Genomic DNA, 26,325 nt, shown 5'->3' with positions numbered 1-26,325 from the left:
GTAGCTCTGAGCAGCTCACGGCTCTGCTCCACCGTTCTAAAAATAGCTTGCACCGACAATTAAAGGTAACAAACCTACTGCTATGACTATAGGGATTATGGCAATGGGCTAATTTGACTAAATGTTGAACCATCCCTTTAACAGTTTCATGCTAAAGTTGCAGGAGAATTGACTGTTTGACGTCTCGTCCTAAAGGCGTCTTTCTTCAGCTCTAAAACCAATGTGAGCATCCCAGGTGTTTAACCTTCAGTGCAGCGGTCATGAGAGTCGTTGACCTGCCCATCATGGGGGTCAGTGGGGTCACTGGGGTCACTGGGGTTACTGGGCCAAGGTGTTGACGGGGTTAAACCACCCAGGAAGGAGCTGCAGGTGGCTGTTAACGGCTGTCGTAAGAGACACGACCTCCGTTCAAGGACAGTTGGACATAGTTGACCTCCTCTACTCCTCTCTAGTGTTGTAGGACTAAAGAGCACAAATGTCTCTCTGTCTCTGTCTCACTTTGGTTTCTGTGATGTGATTCAATAAGTTACAGATAATTGAAATAGTTGTACTAAAGTATCTGCTTGTGTTAAACCATCTTCTGTTCAATCCAAACTTTGTTCACATTAAAGGGATAGTTCAACCAAAATTGAAATTTCACTCATTACTATATCTACTCCCCCTCATGTGGACTAAGGGCTGGGAGAAGTTTCAGAGTCCTCCGTGGCTTCTCTGAGTTACAGGGGGTCTCGGCGTAGCAGTGCATGTCCATATGACGGTTGCAAATGGATACCAACTGTCTTCGTAACAAAAAGACACACCAAAAAACATCCAGATACCTCCATGCTGCTCGTCTGTAATGTCCGTCTTGTATTGAAGCCCCGAAATGCGAAATTGTCCCGAAAAAAATTAAATAAGTCTCTATTTCAAGCTTGTTTTGTAGCGGAAGCTTCTCGAAGCTCCTCTTCCCGGTTCATCAAATTTGGACAAACCGGGAAGAGGAGCTTCCACTACAAACAAGCTTGAAAAATAGACTTATTTAATTTTTATCGGGACAATTTCGCATTTCGGGGCTTCAATACAAGACGGACATTACATACCCCAGACCCCCTGTAACTCAGAGAAGGCACGGATAACTCTGAAACTTGTCCCAGCCCTTAGTCGACATGAGCGTGAGTAGATGAGTGAAATTTCAATTTTCGGTGAACTATCCCTTTAAATATGGTTTAGATTTTACATCAAATCATCTTTTCTTTGTAGCTAAAGGAGGAATAATGTAAATATCAAGACACATGATTCTTATGAGGACTGGGACTGGATACAGGGATGGTCTTGGAAATGGTCTTGCATTGATTTGGTCTTGGTCTCGCCCCTTCAAAGTCTTGGTCTTGGGTTAGGTGGTCTTGACTACAACACTACTCCTCTCTAAGACCATCTGTCCTCAACAAGGCTGCCGCTGTGCAGCTGAGTCTTGGTGGTTTAGTCTCTTTGTCTCCTCTGTATCGATGGTTGTCGGTCCTCTTCCTCCAGGCGTGGTCTTCCACTACCGAGCCAACGTCAGCCGCTACGGCTTCGACTTCCCCGGCGCCGTGGAGGCGTGTCGCTCCGTGGACGCCGCCATCGCTTCACCCGAGCAGCTGACCGCCGCCTTCGAGGACGGACTGGACCAGTGCGACGCCGGCTGGCTCGCCGACCTGTCAGTCAGGTGTGTGACAACGTGAACATCTACACAACATGTTGGATCTACATTACCTTCATTTTCTATTTCTGTTGGTCCAAAACGTCTCTTTAACACACTGCAAAAACAACAAAGAATATTTGTCTTATTTCTAGTCAAAACAAATCTCATTCTACTTAAAATAAGACTCATCACATAAAAAGCAGCTTGTTTTTAGACACTTTTTACTTTTTTCAAGCAAATTTTCCACTTACTGTACTGTAAAATAAATAGAAAAATCTGACAGTGGAGCAAGTTTTTCTTTCTTATTACGAGCACAAAAAACTTGCTTTCACTGGCAGATTTTTCTACTTATTTCAAGTGAAAATTTGTTTGAAACAAATAAAAATTGTCTAAAAACAAGTTAATGTTTAGGTGATGAGTCTTATTTTAAGTGGAAAGAGATTAGTTTTGACTAGAAATGAGACATTTTGACAAGAAATGAGAAAAAAACAAATATTCTTGGAAAGATTTTGAGTTTTTGCAGTGGCACGACGAGAAAATTGTGTCTTGTGTTCGGTTTCGTCTGAAGATGTCAAAATGAATGTTTAGAAATTAATAAGAAATACCTTTTACATAAAGATCAATCCGTGTCATCTCATGTTCTCAGGTATCCGATCGTGGAGCCGCGGCCCGGCTGTGCAGGCGACCTGCTGAGCCGACCGGGAGTGAGAACCTACGGCTTCCGTGACTCCACCGAGAAATTCGATGTGTACTGCTTCGTGGACAAAATACAAGGTAAACACAACAACAAGACTTGACATGATTTTGTTTATTTCCTATTAAAGTTAGATGGTTTTTTGGAGTTAATTAGCTTTCAAACAAAGAACATGGTGCAATTTCCACATAGCATAACGTTCTTTTTATTCCCAAAAAATAGTTTTTCCATCCATTATCTTCAACGTATGAGCTACATCCAGACGTCCCTTTTCCCAGCAACACTTTCTAGCTCCTCCTTACTGTGCGTTCACACCAAAAGCTTCCAAAGCGTCAAAACGCCGGAAGTCAATTCATTTTCAATGAGAGTCCGGTGACACTGAGCGTCCAAAGCGTCAACAGGCGTCACCGCGCTTCCAAAGCGTCCAAAGCTTCCAAAGCATCACCAGATGAGAAGTTGAGTCTTGGTTAACTTTAGGGTAATTAGATATGAGGCGGTTCGGCGGCAACCGGTGGCAGCCTGTCAGAATAGAGATGTCCTTCATCTCCCTTTTCTTTTGTCCTTCGGCTCCCCAATGACCAGCGTGATCGAACTTTGACATCAGTCACGTGACGAGCGACCAAAGCAGCTGAAAATATTTGCCGTTTTGGAAGCTGTCTTGTCTGAAGCGCACCCTCGAGTGTTTTTGACGCATTGGAAGCTTTGGTGTGAACGCACAGTTAGGGATCTTGGGGTGTTCCTAGGCCTGATGGGATATGTAGTCCCTGCAATGAGTTGTAGGCCTAACTTGGGGGCCTCTTCCAAGTTGGACCTGCCTTTAAATCTCCCAGAAAGCACCCTGATTAGATGCCTACAACTCCCTCAACTGGTTCCTTCCAAACACCTTCCAGTCATTAAAACCCTCCTGTTGTCCTCCTGGGTCAAGGAAGGAAGGAAGGACAAAGGGAAAGAAGAAATGAAGAAAGGAGGAAGGGATAAAAGGAAGGAAGGACGGAAGGCAGGCAGGAAGTACGAAGGGAAAGAAGGAAGGAAGGAAGGGGAAAAGGAAGGTAAGATAGATGGAGGGAGTGAACAGATTGGGTCAATTGGGTCAAAAAGGAAGGAAAAAGTAAGGACGAAGGGAACAAAGGAAGGAAAGAAAAATGGAGGGAAGGAACAGATTAGGTCAAGGAAGGAAGCAGAAGGACGGACGGACGAAGGAAGCAAGAAAGGAAGGAAGGGAAAAAAGGATTGTGGGAAGAAGGAAGGGAGAAAGGATGGAGGAAGGGAACAGATTGGGTCAATTCGACCCTGAAGGAAAACAGGAGGGTTAAACCTCTGTCTTTGACCTCCTCTGTCTCCAGGTGACGTCTTCTACCCTCCGTCCCTCAGCGATAAACTCAGTCTGCAGGAGGCGAGGGCCGAGTGTGAGAGACTCGACTCTGTGCTGGCGTCGCCCGGCCAGCTGTTCGCGGCCTGGCGGGCCGGGCTGAACCGCTGCGACTACGGCTGGCTGTCCGACGGCAGCGCCCGCTACCCCATCAACGTCCCGCGGGCGCAGTGCGGCGGCGGCAAGCTGGGCGTCCGCACGCTCTACAAGTTCGAGAACCAGACCGGCTTCCCCGACCCCGAGGACAAGCACGGAGCGTACTGCTTTAAAGGTGAGACCCACGTTTTAATACAGGCACTACAGGTGAATAGGGTAAAAAATTTAACTAACAGATATCACCATGAAACTTCCCAAGTTTATCACTCACATTAAGACAAATATTTTTTGTATTACAAGTTTTGTCCAATTTTATGTTTAAATGTGTAAATTAAGCGATATCTAATGAAATATGCGCTAATTTTCATACATTTCCAGAACAGAAATCTGAACAATGGATAAAGCCACTTTCAAAATTCTTGTTTTATTTTGTTGACATATGAGAGCCAGAAGTTTTTACAGAGGAGGATTTTGGATATCTCTTTTTATCACTTTGTAAATGAAAATACTGTCACCAGCCCTAAAAAAAATCTAATTTTGCCCTGTTTTTAGGAATAAAATGTTGTATAAATCAGGCTGTGAATAATATATCAACAATCCCCTCTGTAAAAACCTTCAGAATATAGACAAGAATAAAACTGGAAGGTTTGGTGTCTGTAGGTGCTGCTGAAGTGGAGATTTCTAGCTCAGAGTAAAAACTCATTTTGAGAAAACAGCCTTTAAAGACTTGTACTGTAAAATTCCATAGATTGTTAAAGTAAATTGTACTTTTACAATTGGTTGCGGATACGGAGGAAACAACAATTTTTGGAGCCTACATCGTTGTTCAGTAGAGAGAGAGCTTTACAATGACACCTGACATGACATGGGTCAGACAACAAGCACAGCTCAGTATGTCACAGTAGCATGCTAACTTTTGTTAAATTTGCTAAATTTACAGACAAAAGAGACTAAATGAAGTAAAATAACCACCTTAATGTGTTTTTTATAACATTTTTTTGACTTTTCTGAAAGAATACATGTTAAGGAAGAAAAATAGCCCAAAATCTCAAAATTGATCAGTGCATGAAAGAACAGTGTAAAGTTAAAGGACGTTTTAACATGGGAGTCTATGGGGAGTGACTCACTCTAGTGGTCGGGAGAGGAACTGCAGCTGCTGGTTTCAGATCCAGCGGTCGATTGTTTGGCTCAGTTCAACGTATCATAAACTTGTAGTCGATAATGTTCTCACGTCTTTAAACGTCTCTCTGAACCTTCCAGCTTCGTTATCTCACACTTTGGTTTCTTATAAACTCGACCCGTCGCAGCAGGAAACGATCGTTGGGTCGTCGTGTTCCAGAGAGTCGTGGGAAAGCAGACTTAAAAAATGTGATCCAACTAAATCTGAGCAAGTATCTGGCAAATATTACATGACTAATGACTCTCTGGCATATTTTCATTGTGTTTAATGAAAAAAAAAACTATGAAAAAATGGAAAATTTGAGGAGAATAACCTGATAGAAATGTGCAACTTTGGAAAACCCCCCGATAGGCCACTAATGAGCCCATACTGATAGGTGAAGGAATGACTAAGAGCAGTGGTCAAACCTCCTCATTGGTCAGTGCAGTGATGGTGCGTTCACATCCCAGACTTTCTTTGGCCTCAGACTGAATTTGAATAACGTGACGAGGCCTGAGGGGGAAAACTCTGCAGCATGTTCATGTTCTGTCCTTTCCTGTTCTTCTCGTCATCAGCACCTCGAGACCCTGCAGATTTATGTGCAGCCTCTTCGGAGAGTCCCGCTTAATACTTTCATGAGGAAATCCATCACGATGCTTTATGCAGTCGCTCGTTTATACAAAGTAGAGTCGTTATTTATGAAGTGCAAGAAAAACAATATCAGTCCTGAGGGAAGGATATAAGTTAAGTAGGAGACGGAAAAAATATCCAAAGTCAGAAGAAACGATAAATTAAAATCTGAATATGATCAGTTAAAGTTGCAGGAAATCTTTCAGATGTAAACAAAACAACTTTACAGACAAGTTTATGAATAAACCATATATTTTATCAATGCAGAAGGCAATTTTTATTCAACTGTAAAACTATATTTCAGAAAAATAAGTTTTACACACAAAAACCTTGCTAACTAGCCTAGCGCTAACGAGTTAGCCAAGTTAAATAAACAACTAAGCTGTTAAAAAAAATACAATAAATGCCGTGTAATTATCATTTTGTGTAGTGTTTTATGTTGTTTTGTGTTTTAAGTCATTTGCTACATTAGGTACCGCACAACTAAAAAGCTCTGGGGGAATTTAATTTAATAGTTGTGAATTTGACGTCTCCAGAGTCTAAAACATTAAAATGAAATCCCATAATCGTTGCGATCTGACCGGCGGGGTCATATTCTGATGTGAAATGTGTTTCTTTCTTGCGCCAGAACTGGCAGCCATCTTGAAGTGGCTAATGGGGGGGTTTTTCAGATTAAAAGCCCCAAAGGGAGAAACAGAGCAATTCTGCTGCTTGTATTCACATTTTAAAAGATTTAAAATGTTGTTGTTTTGTGCTGCAGAATGAGAGAATGAGAGAGACTAGAAATGTAGGTCAGCGAGGTGTGTAGCAGCACAAACAATAATGTGCAGACGTTTAGAAGCAGCCGAGCGTAAAAAGACGTGGAAAAAGAGAGAATAAACCCAAACAAGAGGAGGACCCACTCCCACTGCCTGTTTATGGTGGGGCGCATGGTGTTTTTCTTTTTTTTTTATGAGGGGAAAACCCGAGCGGCTGCACTCTAACACAGATAGAGCAGAAACGGGACAGGTCCCTAATGCATCACGTCTGGACGCCGCCCAAACACAGAAGGACAGAGGAGGAGAAGGAGAAGGAGAAGAAGGGGATTACACGGCAAAAACTCAAAATCTTTCTAAGGATATTTGTCTTATTTCCTGTCAAAATGTCTCATTTCTATTCAAATCTAATCTCTTTCCACTTAAAACAAGACTCGTCACCTTAAAAATTAACTTGTTTTTAGATCATTTTCACTTATTTCAAACAAATTTTCACTTGAAATAAGTAGAAAAATCTGCCAGTAAAAGCAAGTTTTTTGTGCTTGTAATAAAGAAAGAAAAACTTGCTCCACTATCAGATTTCTACTTATTTCAAGTGAAAATATGTTTGAAAGAAGTAAAAAGTGTCTAAAAACAAGCTACTTTTAATGTGATGAGTCTTATTTTAGGTAGAATGAGATTAGTTTTGACTAGAAATAAGACAAATATTCTTGGTAAGACATTTGAGTTTTTGCAGTGTAGCTACAGAGCGATCTCTCTCCCACAAGAAACATCAGGATCATTAAAAGACGCTCAGCAGCTCAGAGCGGTGCAGCAGTAGGTGCTGTGATTACACACTCGCAGTCTGATGCTTTGCAGATGATATAATTGCAAACAGTCGTGAGCGTCTGGCAAGAGCGCGAGGAACTTTCTGGACCCGAGGCCGCGGTAACGTCCTGCCAAGCGCTGAGCGAGGTGGCAGCGCTGCAGGAGGAAACCAAACACAGAGAAAGGAGAGAAGGGGAATAAAGAAAGAAAGAAAGAAAGAAAGAGAGTCGACGCACAGCGAAGTGACAGTATGAGGACAGACCCCGACCCGGCCAGAGCAACGCCGCTCGCCAAGCGCATGACATCATACCTGGGCGGCGACGCGGCCCGGGTCTCCTCTGTCTGCAGCAGCAACAAGAACTAAACAGAGTTTCAACTCAGGAAGCAAAACTACTGAAACATCAAGTAAAACTAAAGTTTCACCAACTGAAAGTGTGTAAATAACAGTTCATTAAAGGGATAGTTCACCCAAAATTCAAATTTCACTCATTATCTACTCACCCTCATGTGGACTAAGGGCTGGGAGAAGTTTCAGAGTCCTCCGTTCCTTCTCTGAGTTACGGGGGGGTCCGCGCAGCAGTATTTGTCCATATAATGGTTGTCAATGGATACCAACTTTCTTCGTCCAAAAAGACACACCAAAAAACATCCAAATACCTCCATGCTGCTCGTCTGTAATGTCCCTCTTGTATTGAAGCCCAGACATGAGAAATTGTTCTGAAAAAAATTTAATAAGTCTATATTTTAAGCTTGTTTGTAGCGGAAGCTCCCAGTGTCTCAGTTCACTGCTCTTCCTGTGTCACTGGCGGAACAATTTCTCATGTTGGGGCTTCAATACAAGAGGGACATTACATACGAGCAGCATGGAGGTATTTGGATGTTTTTTGGTGTGTCTTTTTGGACAAAGAAAGTTGGTATCCATTGACAACCATTATATGGACAAATACTGCTGCGCGGAGCCCCCCGTAACTCAGAGAAGGCACGGAGGACTCTGAAACTTCTCACAGCTCTTAGTCGACATTTGAAATTTGAATTTTGGGTGAACTATCCCTTTAAATGATAACTACATTTCACCGATTTTGTAGTTTGTACCCAATGAGAATCAAGTTAAATCTAATCAGAAACGTCACTTTGACAAGTTTATTGACAAAATTAATGAAGAAAATAACCTGCAGAGTACTTTACTATACTTTACTTTACTTTACTTTATTTGTTCATTTGGGTGGGACAGTACACATTAATGAACATATAAAAACATGTAAATGTGCCAGATTATAGCAGCAATGCTGATTTCCATCCGAAGTCCCATAACATAAAAACAGTACAGTGACAATAAACATAGTAATACAAATTACATAATAATGCAGACAACAAGAACATAACAAGACGACTGTAACGAAATAAAACGTTGACAATAGAGTAGATAATTATATTTAAATTGAGGATATAAAGGTTCAAATGATTTTATCTGTCCAAATAATCCCGTCAATACGACTGATGATTGATCACACAAGTCTAATGTTAAACATCTGGAGAAAATGCCCTTTTTTAACACACGACAGAAAAAAAGAGGGTTCATTTTGCCAGCCTGCATGATCACAGTTTGTTGTAATGTGAGTTTTATTTTTACAGGTTTGGCTGTAACTCTTATAATAATAACAACTGTGAAACAAACCATGAGTCACTCAGTGAAGCAGGTGACACGATCAAATGTGTTTAATGTAAACTCTTAATTTGAAAAGCTGCAGCTGTTTAACAACATAAAAAAAACCAAGGAGAAGGAACATAAAGTCGAAAAAAGTAAAAACGTGAATAAATTATCAGTTTCACTTTCCAACTCTGGGTTAAACATGCAGGACGAGGAGTTGGAAAAACGGGAACTCCACCTATCCCTCCCCTTCCTCCTCCTCCTCCTCCTCCTCCTCCTCCTCCTCCTCCCTCCATCCATATGTAAGGGAGTTTCAATTACGTGGCGTTTATTAAAGCATTATGTCAGTGACGTTCAAAGCTGCTTATTCCCAGGACACTAACTACAACATGAACTCAGCACTTAAAGCTGCACAAAGGAGGGCATTGTATGTGTGTGTCTGTGTGTGTATGTGTGTGTGTTTGTGTGTGTTGGGCAGCCTTATTTCCTGTCTGTGCTCATATGGTATGTATTCCATCATAATGAGATATAAATCTTTGCGAGCATCACAGGACAAAAGCCTCGTGGTGCGTTCAAGGCCCCTAAACTCTGTGTGTGTGTGTGTGTGTTTAGCAGAGAAAAGAAAACACATTCCTTGTCCCAGCTTTTTTATTTTGAGGCCTAAATAACAGTCGTCGCGGCGGCGGCGCCTCAGACTGTTTTATTTTTCGACAGGTGACTTCATGTTTGAAAAATCAAAAAGCCGTCGTTGCATTTCCTTTTATAGCAGCAGCAGACCGATTGGCCGCCTCCAGATCGCACGTTTTCTCTTATTTTAATGAGTCATGACGACGAGACTGACTCATTGTGTAAACGTGTGACGTCGTGGGACTCAGAGTTTTTACATGTTTCAGCCCACGCTTTTCAAACAATGGATCATTTTCATCACTGTGCAGCTTTTCTTTCTTTTTTTTTAATCGAAGCATAACACAACACAAGGTCTAAAGTTGATTTTCTACCCATTTAGGCTTTTGGTTGTTATTATTATTAGCATGATAAGGCAATTTTGCGTAGAGTGGTTTCTTTTGGCAGAAACCGTTTTAAAATTCCCCGGTGAGGCATTCAGAGTCAGTCAGACATGTAGAATGTGATATTCAGCCAGTCTGTTGTAATTTTATGTCTTATTTGTGTGTGTGAACCAAACCAACAGTTAAAGGGATTATTTGAGCTATTGGTAGTAATCAATCGCTTGAATAGCGCAGAGCTGAACCAGAAAGTCTTAAACTGTGATTTAAGGGTAATACAATACTTACAATACTACGTTTTACTTTTCTCTTGACGACCAGACAAAGTGCAGGTTTGTTTATAAATACAAACTTCTGTGTAGCTGCTGGCTAACATGTGTTGTCCAACCCAGTAAATAAATCCATTGATCCGATTCGTACCATGAATTAACATATTATTTCTTTAATATTGCTGTATTTATATTCATTATTTGTATTTAATAATTCAGTAGGCCTACTTCTGCTGAGGCTAACAAAAAAGCTTTAGGCAACAACAAATGGATGAATACAACCAAAGATAAATGTATAAAACATTATTACACAAACATACGATCATAATTATTATGTGATTATTTATATCACAATTACATAACAAAGTGGTTGGTTTTCCCTGGCGGTGAACTCGGACGTGACGTCATTCCTAGTTTCGAATTCGGACTCGGAATGGGTAATGGGTCCATGCACTGCAAAAACTCAAAATCTTCTAAGAATATTTGTCTTATTTCTTGTCAAAATGTCTCATTTCTAGTCAAAACTAATCTCTTTCCACTTAAAATAAGACTCATCACCTAAAAATCAACTTGTTTTTAGATCATTTTCACTTGTTTCAAACTAATTTTCACTCGAAATAAGTAGAAAAATCTGCCAGTGAAAGCAAGTTTTCTATGCTTGTAATAAGGAAGAAAAACTTGCTCCACTATCAGATTTTTTCTACTTATTCCAAGTGAAAATCTGCTTGAAAGAAGTAAAAATTGTGTAAAAACAAGCTAATTTCTATGTGATGAGTCTTATTTTAAGTATAATTTGATTAGTTTTGACTAGAAATGACATTTTGACTAGAAATAAGACAAATATTCTTGGTAAGATTTTGAGTTTTTGCAGTGTGCCTCCATGGCAACAGCAGCTGAGGCTCATGGATACTGTGGTTTTTAGCGAAGCCCGCCAAAACAAAAACGTCTCTAGAGTTGAAACAGAAATCAAACAAACGGACTATAAACCTGTGTGACTGTTTGTTACATTTAACAGGACTTTGATTTCATCATCAGAAAAACTGAAACTCGTCTGTTTCTGTTTCTCTCTCTCTCTCTCACAGCCAAACTACCTGAGCCAACCACGACGATCTCCATGACGACGACGATGGGCCCGGCCAGCAGCACCCCAGAACCGTACAGACCTGAGCAAGCTGCGGTTCAAGCTGCGGTTCAAGCTGCGGCCCACAACCCCACCCCGGGACCACACAGCGCCCTCCACACCTCCCCCCACACCACCGCCCCGACCGCCACGCCCACACCTACACCTCTGGTCTTAGACGACGAGATCGTTGAAGGGTTCGATGCCGGCCAGGTGGAGTCGGTGCCGGTGAGAGGAGACGTGATGCCGGAGCAGCTGCCAGCTTTACCCACCACCCGCTCTCAGACCCCGCACCTCGACATCCCCCACGGAGGAGGACAGGACAGCGGCCCGGCGGCTTCAGGTACTACTACTACTAACATGCTGCCTGTGTAATACTGCCCTACAAAGGCAAAGTGCAGTATCTGTAAAATTGCCAAACTGTTTTTCATTGTCAGGTTTAAGCATCAAATTATGAATAACTACCAAGTCTATGCAGCGTTCTAAGGTTGGACAAAAGATATTCAATAAATGGAAAGATGCTCCATGAGAGGCTGCTCCAATGATAGAAACGGTTTCACTTCCTGTCTCTCTAAATGGGCGTGGCCAACCGTCACCACCTCGTCTGTGAACGTGTGTGTGGATTTATACAATTTGTAGGTAGATGAAAGTGAGATATTTATATTTTCTTATGATAACATTAAATATTTACACTACTAACAGTCATATTTAGCATGCCAAAAATAATTTTAATCATTTGCACGGGAGTTTGCGGCCGTTTGTTTGACGTTGCCTAGGAGATCTGAGCCAAATCTGGCGAGAGTGTGTCGTAGAGACAGAGACAGGTCTGGAACAAAGTGGATTTTCTCCTGATGTGTCCGTCTGAAAATCGAAAATTTTTTGTGTCAAACTGTTCAGAAGAGATGTGGCTTGTGAAAAATGAGTCCAAAATTTGTGGGGAGAAAGGACAGACCATAATCTGTGTTCACGTTAAATTGTCCCATTGGAGTCAATACACTCCAGGCTGCCTCTGGTCTCTCTAAAGGGGCGTGGCCGTGCAGAAGCCTAGTGACATCATACAGGAAGCTGACTCCTCATGGAAGCTCTTGGTTTATAGAGAGCCGAAGCGGAAGCAGGAAGTAACGGTCGCCATGGGACCTCAACTCTGAAAGTCTCCATGTAAATGAACGGGAGTCAAAGTTTTATTTTGTGATCCGATTGAATTGCGCCATGAGAAAAAAATATGTCCTACTACCTGTTTAAAACATCACGTTTCATGAAGAGAAATCTGCAGAAATCAGTATCGTAAAACAGCAACAGAAGAATGTATTTAGTGTGAAGACGCTCTATGGACTACAAATCTGGTGTCCCACAAAAAATATGTCACCAACTGACACGGGAAAGGGCGCCATGTGGTCGCCATGGTGACGTCACTACGCCACCTGGAGTCTTTCTGGTTACGGATTCCAAGGAGTTTTATTCTACAATAGTTTTAGAACAAACTGCTGATTTCTCTTCATGAAACGTGATGTTTTAAACAGGTAGAGGACAGATTTCTTTCTCATGACACAATTCAATCGGATCACGAAATAAAACTTGGAGTCCCGTTCACTGACATGGAGACTTTTTCCGAGTTGAGTTCCCATGGCGACCGTTACTTCCTGCTTCCGCTTCGGCTCTCTATACTGTCTGTGTGTGTGGTATGCCAGCTGCACAGTAGCAGAGAAGGTGGCACTTCAGCGGGTCATAACCACTGCCCGAACGATCGTCAGCTGTGCTCTCCCCACTTTTTTTGTGTCTCACAAAAGCAAAAAAAGATCCTCAAGGACACAACACATCCTGGTCACTGTCTGTTTGAGCTGGCAGGAGATACAGGACAATTAAAGCCACTACAAACAGATTAAAGAACACTTTTTACCCTAAAGCACTAATTGCACTTAATGCTGAGTAAGGCTGTGAATGGATGAATTTTATGTTTGTGCAGGAGATGCACTTTCAATTTCGTTGTTGTGAAAATGACAATCTATCTATCTATCTATCTATCTATCTATCTATCTATCTATCTATCTATCTATCTATCTATCTATCTATCTATCTATCTATCTATCTATCTATCTATCTAATCGAATCTAATCTAATCTAATTTGCCTCTACACCAATTGAATAAGGTATTGGGAAGAAATATAATTTGTCAAAAAATATCCTTAATTAGAAAAGACATCGCAATGATTTAGACCTGACAATCAGCTAATTGAAGCTACTGAAGGTTTTATTAGGCTACAAGTCTCTATGGCTGGCCAATAGTTCAAACACACCCAAAGAAGAGGATATGATGAAAGAAAGATGATTCTATCTATCTATCTATCTCTAGGTAGCGGCAGCGGGGAGGGAGGCAGCACCGATGAGGCCGGAGCTTCAGTTGCTCCAACACCGAGCTGGTTTTCAGAGTCAACAACCATGATGGAGGCGAACCCGGGTCTGGAGAGCACGCCACCGACACCACCAGACGTGACGCCGCAGCACGGCCACGTGGACGCGGCCTCCACCCCGGCGCCGGTCCTCCCAGACGGCCTGAGTCCAGCAGTGGTGTTCAAAGAGGAAGTCACCACCGGAGACATACCGACCATTGACCTCATCGTGCCGTCGCCGCCCTTCCACCTCATCATCGTCAACGTGCACAGCGAGAATCAGTCCGGTGAGTAACTTAAAGCAGATATCAGTGGAATGTTTTTGTTAATATAAGTCCTAAATAGTCCTATTTTCCGTCAGCAATCACTTACATGAAGTATTTCAGCCTAAACACGAGTCTCTCCGTCACTCTGCTCTGCTGTAACCCGAGGAGAAAATTTTCCTTGTGGGATACAAGTGTTATCCAATGAGGGGAGAGAACGGCATGAAGGGCTGTGTGTGCAGCCAAGGGATGCGCGTGAATGTGGTGACGTAGCACGAGGACCAATTGATGCCTGACAAGGGCGGGGGCTGCTAACTCATGGTGCGTTCAAGGAAACTCGTACTTTGTGTTTTTCCTTCCTGTGAAGTCGTACCAGTTCGATCTGGTACGAGTTCACGGGTCGGAAGTTACGAGTGGCCGTTATAGGGAACTTTCACAGACAACAGGACGGTAAAAACACGAGCTACGGGTTACCTGGAACGCTACCAAGTCGTAGTTGTGACTTGAAGCTGTAACTTACGGTTTCAAAAGCCTGCCTTGAACACAGCATTAGCCGAAACGGCCGTGCCACTGATATCTGCTTTAACGTCTGCATGGTTCCTCTGGTTCCTCTTCTAGGTCCAAATCTGTTCACAGTCGTCATGGAGACTCTTATTTATATAGTAATAGTATTAAATCAGTGGTTCTCAAACTATTTTACATCAACAACCCCAAAATTGACACAAATTAGACCACGGCACGGACCCCCATTGGACACATTTTGAAGCAAACACCAGAAATACACAAATATTTCTGAGTTCCGAGACTGAATAAAGTTTTGTACATTCAAATTAGGGCCAATGGCGTGAATTTTTGGAAACATTATAGAAAAATTCTCTGGAAAAAAGTGGTACAATTTCTCCAAAAACATTCAAACATTTCTAGGAAGAAGTGGTAAAATTCTCAAAAAAAAAAGTAAAACATTTTCTAGAAAAAAAGTGGTAAAATTTCTCAAAGAAAAAAGTAAAAAAAATTCTAGAAAAAGTGGTAAAATTTCAAGAAAAAGTTGGGGACCCCCTTGAACACTCTCAAGGACCCCTGGGGGTCCCCGGACCCCACGTTGAGAACCACTGTATTAAATAATAGTAAGTATTTTATATTTTCATTGAATTTTGCATTCTTAAAACACAAATTCAGCATTGTTTCAACAATTTATTCAGCTCATTCAGCTTTCAGCTTTCAGCATTCACCCGTATTTCCTTCAGGAAATGCATTCTCTAGTTGAACTGTGCATTCTTAAAACACAAACAAGGCAGCTTGATTTTCATACCAAGGGCTTTACATAAAAACATACATTTTTTTTCAAATAGAAACATCAAACATACAATTAAAACCAAGAAAAAGAATAAATGAAAGTACAGAAAGAAGAGAGAGAAGAAAAAATAGGTAAATAAACGGCTAAAGCTAAGCTAGGCTAGGCTAATCTCCTACTGTGTTGAGGTTTGTATTAAAGCTTCAAGTTATTTAATTAGACAAATAACAGAATAATAAACTATTAGTTATTGTCTTTAATATATTTATTTTATATCATTTTATTTGTGCAATGATATTGCCTAGTTTTGGAAACACTAATGCACTTATTTTGAAAAGGCATTAGTAAGGTCCCAAACAACTTACTGCCAATAACTAGCCTATTGATTTGATGCTTGATGTGTTTCTTGTTTCTTGTATTTTTTTTTTTATTTTAGACTGAGGCTAGTTGTTTTCCCTGCTATGCTATGCTAAGATAGACTAAGCGGAGATAAACTACGCACTAAACTGATGCACCACGACGTCTCGATCCATCACAACGAGACGGTTTTGTTTTGGTTATGTAATTTAAACCACCGGAGGACGAACGCCTCTGTCTTCTGTCTAACTAACATCTCAGATCTGACCTTCATATCTCCACATGTGTGTGTGTGAGCTGCCATGTTTCTCTCTGCATCTTGTGCAAAAAAAAAACTCCCCTTTGTTGCTTTGGGACCCAACAACTTCATATGAAACGTGAAACTTGGTTCTTTCAGTGAGAACATTTGTCTTCCACGGTGACCTCATGTTTCGCTGTGTGTCAGGGACTTTACTGTAACCTGTGTGTGTGTGTGTTTGTGTGTGTGTGTTGTCATCATAGGAAACAGTTAATGGTTTGTTACCTTTGTGTGCTGAGAGATTCTCTCACACACACACACAAACACACTCAGTTTGTGGATCCAGATGTGGAAAGTTATGAAGTCAGTCGTCTCCGCTCGGCCAACTTTGTAGCTTAACATATTGTAAACACATCACAGAGTCTCTGGAGGGAAAAGCAGCCGAAGCTCATGAAGACTCGGGTTAAATATCTGTAACTAACGACCAACTAACACCAATACACCACTCAACACACACACACCTGACAGACACACACACACACCTACGTAGAGGCCCGGGGCCACAACACCAGACAACAACCTCTGGTTAAAGTGGTCGTTGTTAACACGCCGTCATGGACTCAGTTTCACTTTTAGTCCTAAAACACAAGTGTAACAATCCGTTCTTAAATAATAAATACATATAAAATAATAATAAATTCAGATTATTTTTTAGATGAATCTGTCCAGAAATGACAGCTTGAACGTTTATCAGTTTAAAAAGGGGAAAAAGGGAAAACTTAATATCTGAGAAGCTTGAATCAGAAAATATTTAACTATTAATTGATTATGCTGATAACATTTGGTTGTTGAATTGTATTGGGGGGGTTTTCTCTTGTTAATTTAAACTGCGTAATGTTTTAAGTGGCTTAAAGCCAGGCTGTAAAGGAGTAGCCTAGCTGGGGTGTTTGTTTTTAATGTTTGGGACAAATTTAATAAACTAAATGTCAGTTTTAGTCCTAAAACATAAGTAAGGCAATCAATTATTGTCATTATCGATTAATATTCAGATTATTCTTTAGATCAATCTGTCCAAAAATGACTGCTTAAACGTTTATCAATTTAATTTCTTTATGACATAAAAAAAAGGGAAATCTTCATCTCTAAAAAGCTTAAATCAGAAAATATTTAAACATTATTGATTGTGGAAAAATAGTTATTGATTGTTGAATTGTGTTGACTGTTTTCTCTTGTTAATTTAAGCTGTTATTAATACTTAAAAAGGGCTTAAGGCCAGGCTGTAAAGTAGTAGCTGGGATGTTTCTTTGTTTTTTTATGTTTGGGACGAATTTAATAAACCAAATGACATTTATCAGTTAGCCAGTGACAGTAAAATGTTGGAGGAAGCAGTGGAAACCACGATTCAGTCATATTTATTCGCCAAGGAGTTTTTAACTTCCTTGGTAAATTGAAAAAAAGACTGTTTCCCAAACTGTGAGACCTTTCTGTTGCGGTGCGTTCACCAGAGCAGCAGTGATCAATAACCTCCTCGAGTTGGTAGCAAAAACATTCTCTATCAGGGGAAGTGGCCCCACGTCTGACTCCAAAACAACTGCCCCTGTGTTTATTACCCCCCATCTTCCAGGAGTCGTGTTTATTATTGAAATGTAGAGGGGGGGGGGGGCATATTCAGTTGCACAGGTTAAAAGGATAGTTCATCCAAAATTGAAATTTGAGTTACAGGGGGTCTCGGCGTAGCAGTGCATGTCCATATAACGGTTGCAAACTGTCTTCGTAACAAAAAGACACACCAAAAAACATCCAAATACCTCCATGCTGCTCGTATGTAATGTCCATCTTGTATTGAAGCCCCGACATGAGAAATTGTCCCGTCCGCTACAAACAAGCTTGAAATATAGACTTATTTAATTTTTTCCAGGACAATTTCGCATTTCGGGGCTTCAATACAAGACGGACATTACATACGAGCAGCATGGAGGTATTTGGATGTTTTTTGGTGTGTCTTTTTGTTTTACGAAGACAGTTGGTATCCATTTGCAACCGTTATATGGACATGCACTGCTACGCCGAGACCCCCTGTAACTCAGAGAAGCCACGGAGGACTCTGAAACTTCTCCCAGCCCTTAGTCCACATGAGGGGGAGGAGATAATGAGGGAAATTTCAATTTTGGGTGAACTACTGTATCCCTTTAATACATCATCACAGACGTGTGTGTGTGTGTGTGTGTGTGTGAGGCCCGGCAGCTCGCTGTGTCCACAACCTGAGGAAATTATGGGGAAACTGAGGCGTCGAGTCGAGTGTTTGGATGAAAACTGGCAGGTTTAACGACGGAGATCGGTTGAGTTCAAAGAGAAGCTGCAGGTCTGGTCACAGCGTGCAGCTCCCATCGTCAACAACCACTGACTGAACTCAGACCTGCGTTCGTGTCACGTCTTAGATATCGTTTCCATGTGTCCTGTAAAGTCTTAATGAACAGACACAAGCCTGCATTGTTAGAGAGACGCCCGGGGGCAGCGACCAAACACAACTTACACACACACACACAGATACACACACATCAAGTACATTAACCAACATATAAACTAAGGAAGATAAGAGGGAGTGTGTTTAGGTCTGTGGTTGACCTTTAACCTCAATGTCTCTATAGCACCATGTATTAAAACCAGAGGTTGACTGATGCCAGGTCAGATTCTCTGTCTCATTAGATAGTAACTTAATATTAAATCAATTAAACCTGAAGTCTCTGGTCTGGTGTCTCCTCCTCTGTGTCTCTAACCCTCCTCTCCTCCATGTGCATCATCTGTTTCCAACAACGAAGCTGGTGAGAAATCAATCCATGGAGTGGTGGATAAGGTTATTTATCATCTACCATGTTACCATGTGTATATCTGTGTAGTCTTATCTTTTTTATTTATTTATTTTATTTTTATTTAAGGAGGACAATGCACATTAATGGACATAATAAAATGTAAAAGTGCCAGTGTTAGCCAACGGCTAGCTTCCGACTGTAGTCCTCCTGGCAAGGTGTTAAAAGCCATTCAAATAAACACAAGGGCATAACAACAGAATTCATAAAACAGGAAAAACACACATAAAAAAGAAAAAAGACTGTTTTATGGATGGATAAGATGGATGAAGATGCAACAAATGGACAGGGTTTCTTGATGGAGTTGTGCTAGAATGGATTGGGAACACAACGAAACTGTTGATCTGTCATCAACCAGAGATTACGGGTTACGGGTTAGCGCGTTACGTTTGTGTGGCGGTGTCGCCATGGAGACGAGAGCTGGGACACCGGGTCGGAGGCTCTGATCTTACAAGGTTGGTTTTCAGCCAAGAGACGCTCCATTCTCCCTGGAACTAGTTACAAGTCATTGGTTTAACCAGAACTAGGACTCTGGAGCTGCTTCATTAAAGGTCCAGTGTGTAAAATATGAAGGAAACAGTGACATCTAGTGTTTAGTTTCTATATTTCAGTGCTCGCTGAAATCTAGGTTATCATTGAGAGGTTAGGAGTGGTTTATTGTAGAGTTGTTCCGATTCCAAAACCAGTATCGGAAATGACTCCAACACAGCTGAAAATGCCGACTTCGGTATTGGCGAGTACCTGTTAGCTCCGTTAAGCCGTTAGCTCCGTTAGCGGCTACAGCGAAATGAGCGACGCTACAAATAACCCGTGTACCTGTGTACTTAAACGTGTGTCTATGTTGTTAGCGATACTTTAGAGACTCATTTTTACAATTTGGAGTCATGTAAACATAACGTCACGGTCATGCGCGTCTTTTTCCGGTCATTTGTCATGGAAACACGACGCTCTGCCAGCTGTGAAGTGAAAACAAACGTGTGTGTGAGCTGAAAAATGAAACTATGTATCACCGTTGTTTACCAACGCAGTCGTCTTTGCTTGCTTCTCCTCCCACCGGCCACCTATGTATTTGTGAACAACTCATTCTAAGCTACGAGAAAGTTTCATTTGTATGCGATTGTGATTAGACTTAGCAATATTTTGATTTTTGCTAATAAAAAGCCAAATCAGTTACACACTGTACCTTTATGGTACAAATGTAGCAGAGTTAAGTTAGCTAGTAGGATATTATTCATGTTAACTGGCTTAATCATGAGCTGTGATGTTCATATATGGCTACGTCTTCAAATCAATCAAATGAAAGAGAGAAAAGAAGAGAGAAGAAACAAGCAAATTCTATCTATTTAACCCAAAATAACAAACCACAAATTGGCCTCAAGAGTCTTTACAGTTAAAGCTGCTGCATCATGACGATAAAAACTGTTTTATTTGATTAAACTTGGTGTCCTGTTGTTTCCCGTGTCTAGTCGACCACATCCTGGAGTTCATTAACCAGCCTGGAAACGCCATCAGCGGCCCCAACATCATGTTCCCCCAGTTCCCCGAGATAACGGACTTGTCCCCGATCACCAGCGAAGCCATCCAGGGCAGCGGAGACCTCGATTCTCAGGACCCGTCGCCCATCAACCTGCCTCCCACCGTCAGCTTTGTCAATGGGAAACACGAGGTAAGTGGAAGACCCAAACTTTATTGCACTGTAATGTTTGGTAACCCTTTAATTTACAGGCTGCTAATTACGTGATAATAACGCGCTAATGTCAAAAAATTGCCTAGAAATAATGGTCAATTTCATAGTAATGTCATGTTTTTCATGAAGGCAAAAGATTACACATGCTTTTCATACTTTGAATGTTTTGGGAAAGGCCAGAACTTTTCTCCACCAAGTCCTTGCAATTGACCGTTATTTCTAGGCTATTTCTAGACATTATGACGCAATTAATTGTTATTTCTAGACATTATGACATAATTAGCTGCCTGTAAATTAAAGGGTTACCTAATGTTTCTTTAAAGCCGTTATTTACTCGTCTTCCTCCTTCCCGATCTGAGCAGGTGACGCTTCAGCCGGATGGACTACAGGAAGCCAGAGGAGATCAGTTTGAGACGGCGACTCCCATTCGGGTGCCAGAGGAAGGAGAAGAGGATGACGAGGTGGAAAGTCCGACTTCTTTTGACTACGATCTCTTAGACTACACAGTGGAGACACCCACAGAGGAAACCAGTCACACCACAGACGCGGTGACAGAACCGGGTTCGGACGTCGAGGTGGTCACTTACGTCTTCACCGACTTTACAGACAAAGCCACAACTGAAGATCCAGATGATCAGACGACTGCCACCACCACCGCCACTGCCACCGCAGCCCTCGACACACTCTCCGTGTCCATCTCCTCACCAGCACCGACCACGCCGTCAGGTCCGGTCTCCATTGACGACGACACGGAGGAGGGTTCTGCAATCGCCGTCGGTGGTGGCGTTGTGCAGGAAGGCTCTGCAGACGACGCCGTTCCCACCACCCCCGCCGCTGCAGACGGACATTCGGGAATGATGACCGACGAGGCCGAGATCGGGGGCTCGGAGCTTCCTACTACGTCTACGTCCGCCCCGGTCACGCGGTCGCCACAAGAACCCACCACCACCACCGTGCAGACCGAGATCGAAGACAGCGCCGGTTCTGGAGAAGCGTCTGGAGAAGAGGAAGCTTCGGGACAAGAACCAGTGGAGACGACGCTTCCCCAGCAGCCTCGACAACCTTCAGTGGCGTTCGCTGAGGTCACGGAAGCGCCCGTGGCTTCACCAGATGTCGAGACGGTTTCAGAAACAGGCTCAGGCGGCGCAGCAGAGCAGTCCGGGGACGGGGAGACGGCGTCGGGGGATTGGGACGATCTTGTCGACCCTCCAGGAGAAGCGACCAGCACGTCGCAACCGTCCACTCAGACCTCCACCGCCGCCTCGGACGACAAGAAACGTCTCGCTGTTTCCACCGAGTCCACGCCTGCGACCTCTCGAGACCACTCCACCGAGTCTACGCCCTCGAAATCTGACCACCACACCACCCAACCCATTGGGTCCACGCCTGCAACCTCTCAAGGCCATTCCACCGAGTCTACACCCTCAGTTTCTGAAGACCACACCACCCGTCCTTCTGGGTTTGTACCTGCAATTTCTGAAGACCACACCACTGAATCTACACCGTCAGTTTCTGAAGACCACACCACCCATTCCACGGAGTCTACACCCTCAAAATCTGACCACCACACCACCCAAACCATTGAGTCTAAAGCCTCAACCTCTGGAGCCCATTCTACTGAGTCTACACCCTCAAAATCTGATCATCATACCAATTTCCCAACTGAATCTACACCTGCAACCTCTGGAGCCCATTCCACTGAATCTACACCCTCACAATCTGACCATCACACCACCCAACCCATTGAGTCTACACCTGCAACCTCTGGCGCCCGCTCAACTGAGTCTACACCCTCACAATCCGACCACTACACCACCTTCCCAACTGAATCTACACCCTCAACCTCTGACAACCACATCACTCACCTTGCTGAGTCCATCAGAGACCAGACTGAAGAACTGTCCACCACCACCACTGCGCCGTTGTACACCTTCGACCAGAACACCCGCTCCGTGCCCCAGTGGGCTCTGCTCCCCGACCCGGCCGCCACGCAGCTCCCTGACGACTTTGAAGACTACGATAAAGAGATCGCTCCGGCTCTGGTGGAGACGGCCCCGCAGAGACCAGAAGAGGCCGAGGCCACGGAGCGGCCTGAGACCGGCACGGACTCGGCTTTCACTGTGGACGCCAGCACCATTGATGTCACAGGTACAGTATACGCTATGAAGCACTGTTATTATATATTTAATTCTGTAGATTAGTGATGTCACGGTATTACGATTATCATATAATTTCACAACACTATGAATGTGTAAAATCAATGCATTATAGAGATCCATTTTTTACACAATTAATCGAGTTTGGTCAATATAATGTTAAGAAATGTTGAAAAATATCAATCCAGTGTTTCCCAAACCACCAGACGACGTCCTCAAATGTCTTGTTTTGTCCACAAACCAAAGAGAGACTCAGTTTATTACTCAAACTGATTATTTGATTATCGAAATAGTTGATAGTTTTATTAATCGATTTATTGTTGCAGCTCTATTGTCATCTAACCCAAATTTTCTATGTGTTTGTTTCTATCACGAATGACATGCTAACATTTAAATTCCTACCAATTCTTGACACTGACATAGTAACTTCATGTAATAAACTAGAATTAGAATAAATCTTTGAAATAGAGCTGCAACAATTAATCAATTAATCGAAAAATAATTGAATATTAAATTAACGTCAACTATTTTGATAATCTAATAATCGGTTTAAGTAGTTTTTTAAGAAAAAAAGTCAAAATTCTCAGATTCCAGCTCCTTAAATGTGAATATTTCTGGTTTCTTTGTTCCTTTATGACAATAAACTGAGTCTCTCTTTGGTTTGTGGACAAAACAAGACATTTGAGGACGTCGTCTGGTGGTTTGAGAAACACTGATTGATGTTTTTCAACATTTCTTAACATTATATTGACCAAACAACTAATCGAAAAAATGGATCTCTATAATGTATTAGTTTCACTTTTTGAATTGAATTGCTGACATAAATAAACTTTTCCATTATGTTATAATTTATTGAGCAGCACCTGTAGACAGCTTTTAGCCCAGTTAGCGACGTTAGCCTGATTTCAATAGGTTTTCATTAACGTTATTGTGTCGTGTTGTGTAGATCTGCTGCCGTGCACAGTGGATGTGTGTCAGAACGGCGGCTCCTGCTACAAGAGGAGAACACAAAATATCTGTGTGTGTGCACCTGGATACACCGGGCAGCTGTGTGAAACAGGTAACACACACACACACACACACACACACACAGAGAACAGGGTCATCTCCTCACCTCTGACCCCTGCGCTGACAGACACACAGGTGTTGTGGTATAATGCAGCTTGTGTTGTGTTGTGTGTGTGTGTATTGTGTGTGTGTGCAGATGTTGACGAGTGTCAGTCCAACCCGTGTCTGAACGGCGCCACCTGTCTGGACGGAGTCAACTCCTTCAGCTGCCTCTGTCTGCCCAGCTACGCCGGAGAGCTCTGTGAACAAGGTCAGCTTCATTCATATCAACACGTTTAGAGAATATCCTCAGATTAATTTACCTGCACTGCAAAAAATCAAATATCTTACCAAAAATATTTGTCTAATTTCTAGTCCAAACAAATCTCATTCTACTTAAAATAAGACTCATCACATTAAAAAAGCAGCTTGTTATTAGACACTTTTTCCTTCTTTCAAGCAGATTTTCACTACAAATTTGTTTGAAACAAGTGAAAATGATCTAAAAACAAGTTAATTTTTAGGTGATGAGTCTTATTTAAAGCAGAAGTAAGTGGTCCGGTTGTTTTCGCTAATGCTGCGTTCCAGGCAGGCTTTTGAAATCGTAAATTACAGCTTCAAGTCACAACTTACGACTTTGTAGCGTTCCAGGCAACCCACTCGTGTTTCTCCGACCTGTTTTACCGGTGAAAGTCACTATAACGGCCACTCGTAACTTCTGACCGGTGAACTCGCACCAGATCGAACTGGTACGACTTCACAGGTCGGAAAAATACGAGTTTCCTTGAACGCACCATAACAGTCCTCGTCCCTACGTCGCCACATTCACGGCGTTCCTTGGCTGCACACACAGCCCTGCATGCCGTTCTCTCTCCTCATTGGATAAAAACTGTAGGATACGATAAATGTTTTCTCCTGGGCTCAGAGCAGAGCAGAGTGACTGACAGACCCGTGTTTCAGACCAAACACTCTATGTAAGTGATTGCTGTCGGAAGATATAACTATTTAAGACTTATATTAACACAACTATATCACTTACTTCTGCTTTAAGTGGAAAGAGATTAGTTCTGACTAGAAATGAGACATTTTGATAAGAAATAAGACAAACATTCTTGGAAAGATTTTGAGTTTTTGCAGTGTATAAACTACTGACCTGGATAACCAGCATCATATCAACACATAAATGTCACATTTCCCAGCAAAACTTTCTAATGAAATCGGTTAATTTCAGTTGATTGATATGTGGCTGTGCAGCTGCTGTAAATCCATATTAATCTTTTGATTGCAGCAAAACTTTAATAAGTTCATTTTTACAGACCTCCAACCAAGATTTCAGAGACAAATGATAAATACAGTTCCTGTTCCACGTCCATTAAAGAGCAGCGAGCAGACATTTCTTTGGGCTTTTCTGTGGTTTACAATGTCGTTATACTGCAGATTATTACAAGCTGAATATTAATTTTCTCCACATTCAAATGTGACGGAGCAGAAGACGAGCTGAGAAACATTCAGACACGTTTTAAATAGTTAAAAAAAAGTTAATAGGATTAATAGGATGTGGAGTGTGAAAACACTTAAACTTGTTGCTTTTCAAAGCTCAACACAGTTCATCTTTAGGCGATTGAATCAAGACAAAAGCTAAGTCCAGTTGACTTGATTCAGTTGCATAAAGATGCCTTTGATGCCCAGACTCAATATAGTTAATTTTTACTGCCTGTTTATAGCATTTGAAGTGTTTATTGTCTAGATAACAACATTTACTGCATCTTTAATGGATGGAAATGGGAAATAAAGTTAGTTTTGGGGTTATGACAGCTAGGTTTCTAGTGTTCAGTGAGATTAGGACCATTTATGAGAATCAGCTTCACGCTGTACATCGACCATCGACCACCCTTCTCTCTTAAATATCGACATCGGTTGAACATTAGTTTAAACTGAAAGTGCATTTTGACCAAAGATCATCTAAACACTCCTGAAATTATTTGCACTGTTTCGAGATGTTTAATTGTAGAAACACTGCAAAAACTCAAAATCTTTCCAAGAATATTTGTCATAATATTTCTTGTCAAAATGTCAAATTTCTAGTCAAAACGCATCTCTTTCCACTTTAAATAAGACTCATCACCTAAAAATTTACTTGTTTTTAGATCATTTTTACTTGTTTCAAACAAATTTTCACTTGAAATAAGTAGAACAACCTTCTAGTTAAAGCAAGTTTTTTGTGCTTGTAATAAGAAAGAAAAACTTGCTCCACTATCAGATTTTTCCAGTGAAAATATGTTTGAAATAAGTCAAAAGTGTCTAAAAACAATCTGCTTTTTATGTATAACTATGTATGTATATGTATATATACATATTTTAGGTATAATGAGATTTGTTTTGACTAGAAATAAGACAAATATTCTTGGTAAGATTTTTGCAGTGTATCTACCAAGCTCACCTGAAACACCCAATCTTCTTGTTTTACTTCGGTGAGTTTGTATTTCAGGAGTTTATTGTTTAGTTTTATTTCATATTTTTGTCTTTTATAGTCCTTTAACAACATCTTGTAGGAGAAACATGTGTCTGAGCAGACAGAGCGATGAGCTCGTAGCAGACAGACCGAGGCGTCGTCATGTGACCTCTCGTGTCTTTGTCCTGATGTGATCGTTGCATCACCGTCGATGGGGATTAAGGCCAGAGCCTCGACTCGAGCTGCAGAAACACACATGTGAACCCACCCGCGTCCACTCTCCGACACACATGTTCACAGGTGGACACGGCCACTCCAGCGCTGGGCGTCGCCCTGATTGCTTCCAGACGCTCGGCTAATATTTCTGTC

General features: G+C 41.8%; 1 protein-coding gene across 1 annotated transcript in view; it reads left to right on the top strand.

Moving 5' to 3' along the window:
- Window positions 1-26,325, top strand: part of vcanb (versican b) — a 48,301-nt gene that overhangs the window by 8,459 nt on the left and 13,517 nt on the right. The window contains exons 4-12 of the mRNA XM_085792606.1: window positions 1,510-1,684; window positions 2,307-2,434; window positions 3,698-3,994; window positions 11,174-11,554; window positions 13,562-13,885; window positions 20,081-20,280; window positions 20,664-22,449; window positions 23,404-23,517; window positions 23,662-23,775. Coding sequence (XP_085648732.1) covers window positions 1,510-1,684; window positions 2,307-2,434; window positions 3,698-3,994; window positions 11,174-11,554; window positions 13,562-13,885; window positions 20,081-20,280; window positions 20,664-22,449; window positions 23,404-23,517; window positions 23,662-23,775 — 3,519 coding nt within the window. The remainder of the gene's footprint in view (window positions 1-1,509; window positions 1,685-2,306; window positions 2,435-3,697; window positions 3,995-11,173; window positions 11,555-13,561; window positions 13,886-20,080; window positions 20,281-20,663; window positions 22,450-23,403; window positions 23,518-23,661; window positions 23,776-26,325) is intronic.

Source organism: Trachurus japonicus, chromosome 12, assembly GCF_045865225.1.
Source record: "Trachurus japonicus isolate A0001 chromosome 12, Traja_1.0".
In the NCBI taxonomy this organism is placed as follows: Eukaryota; Metazoa; Chordata; class Actinopteri; order Carangiformes; family Carangidae; genus Trachurus; species Trachurus japonicus.
This window is presented reverse-complemented; position numbering and strand designations above follow the sequence as displayed.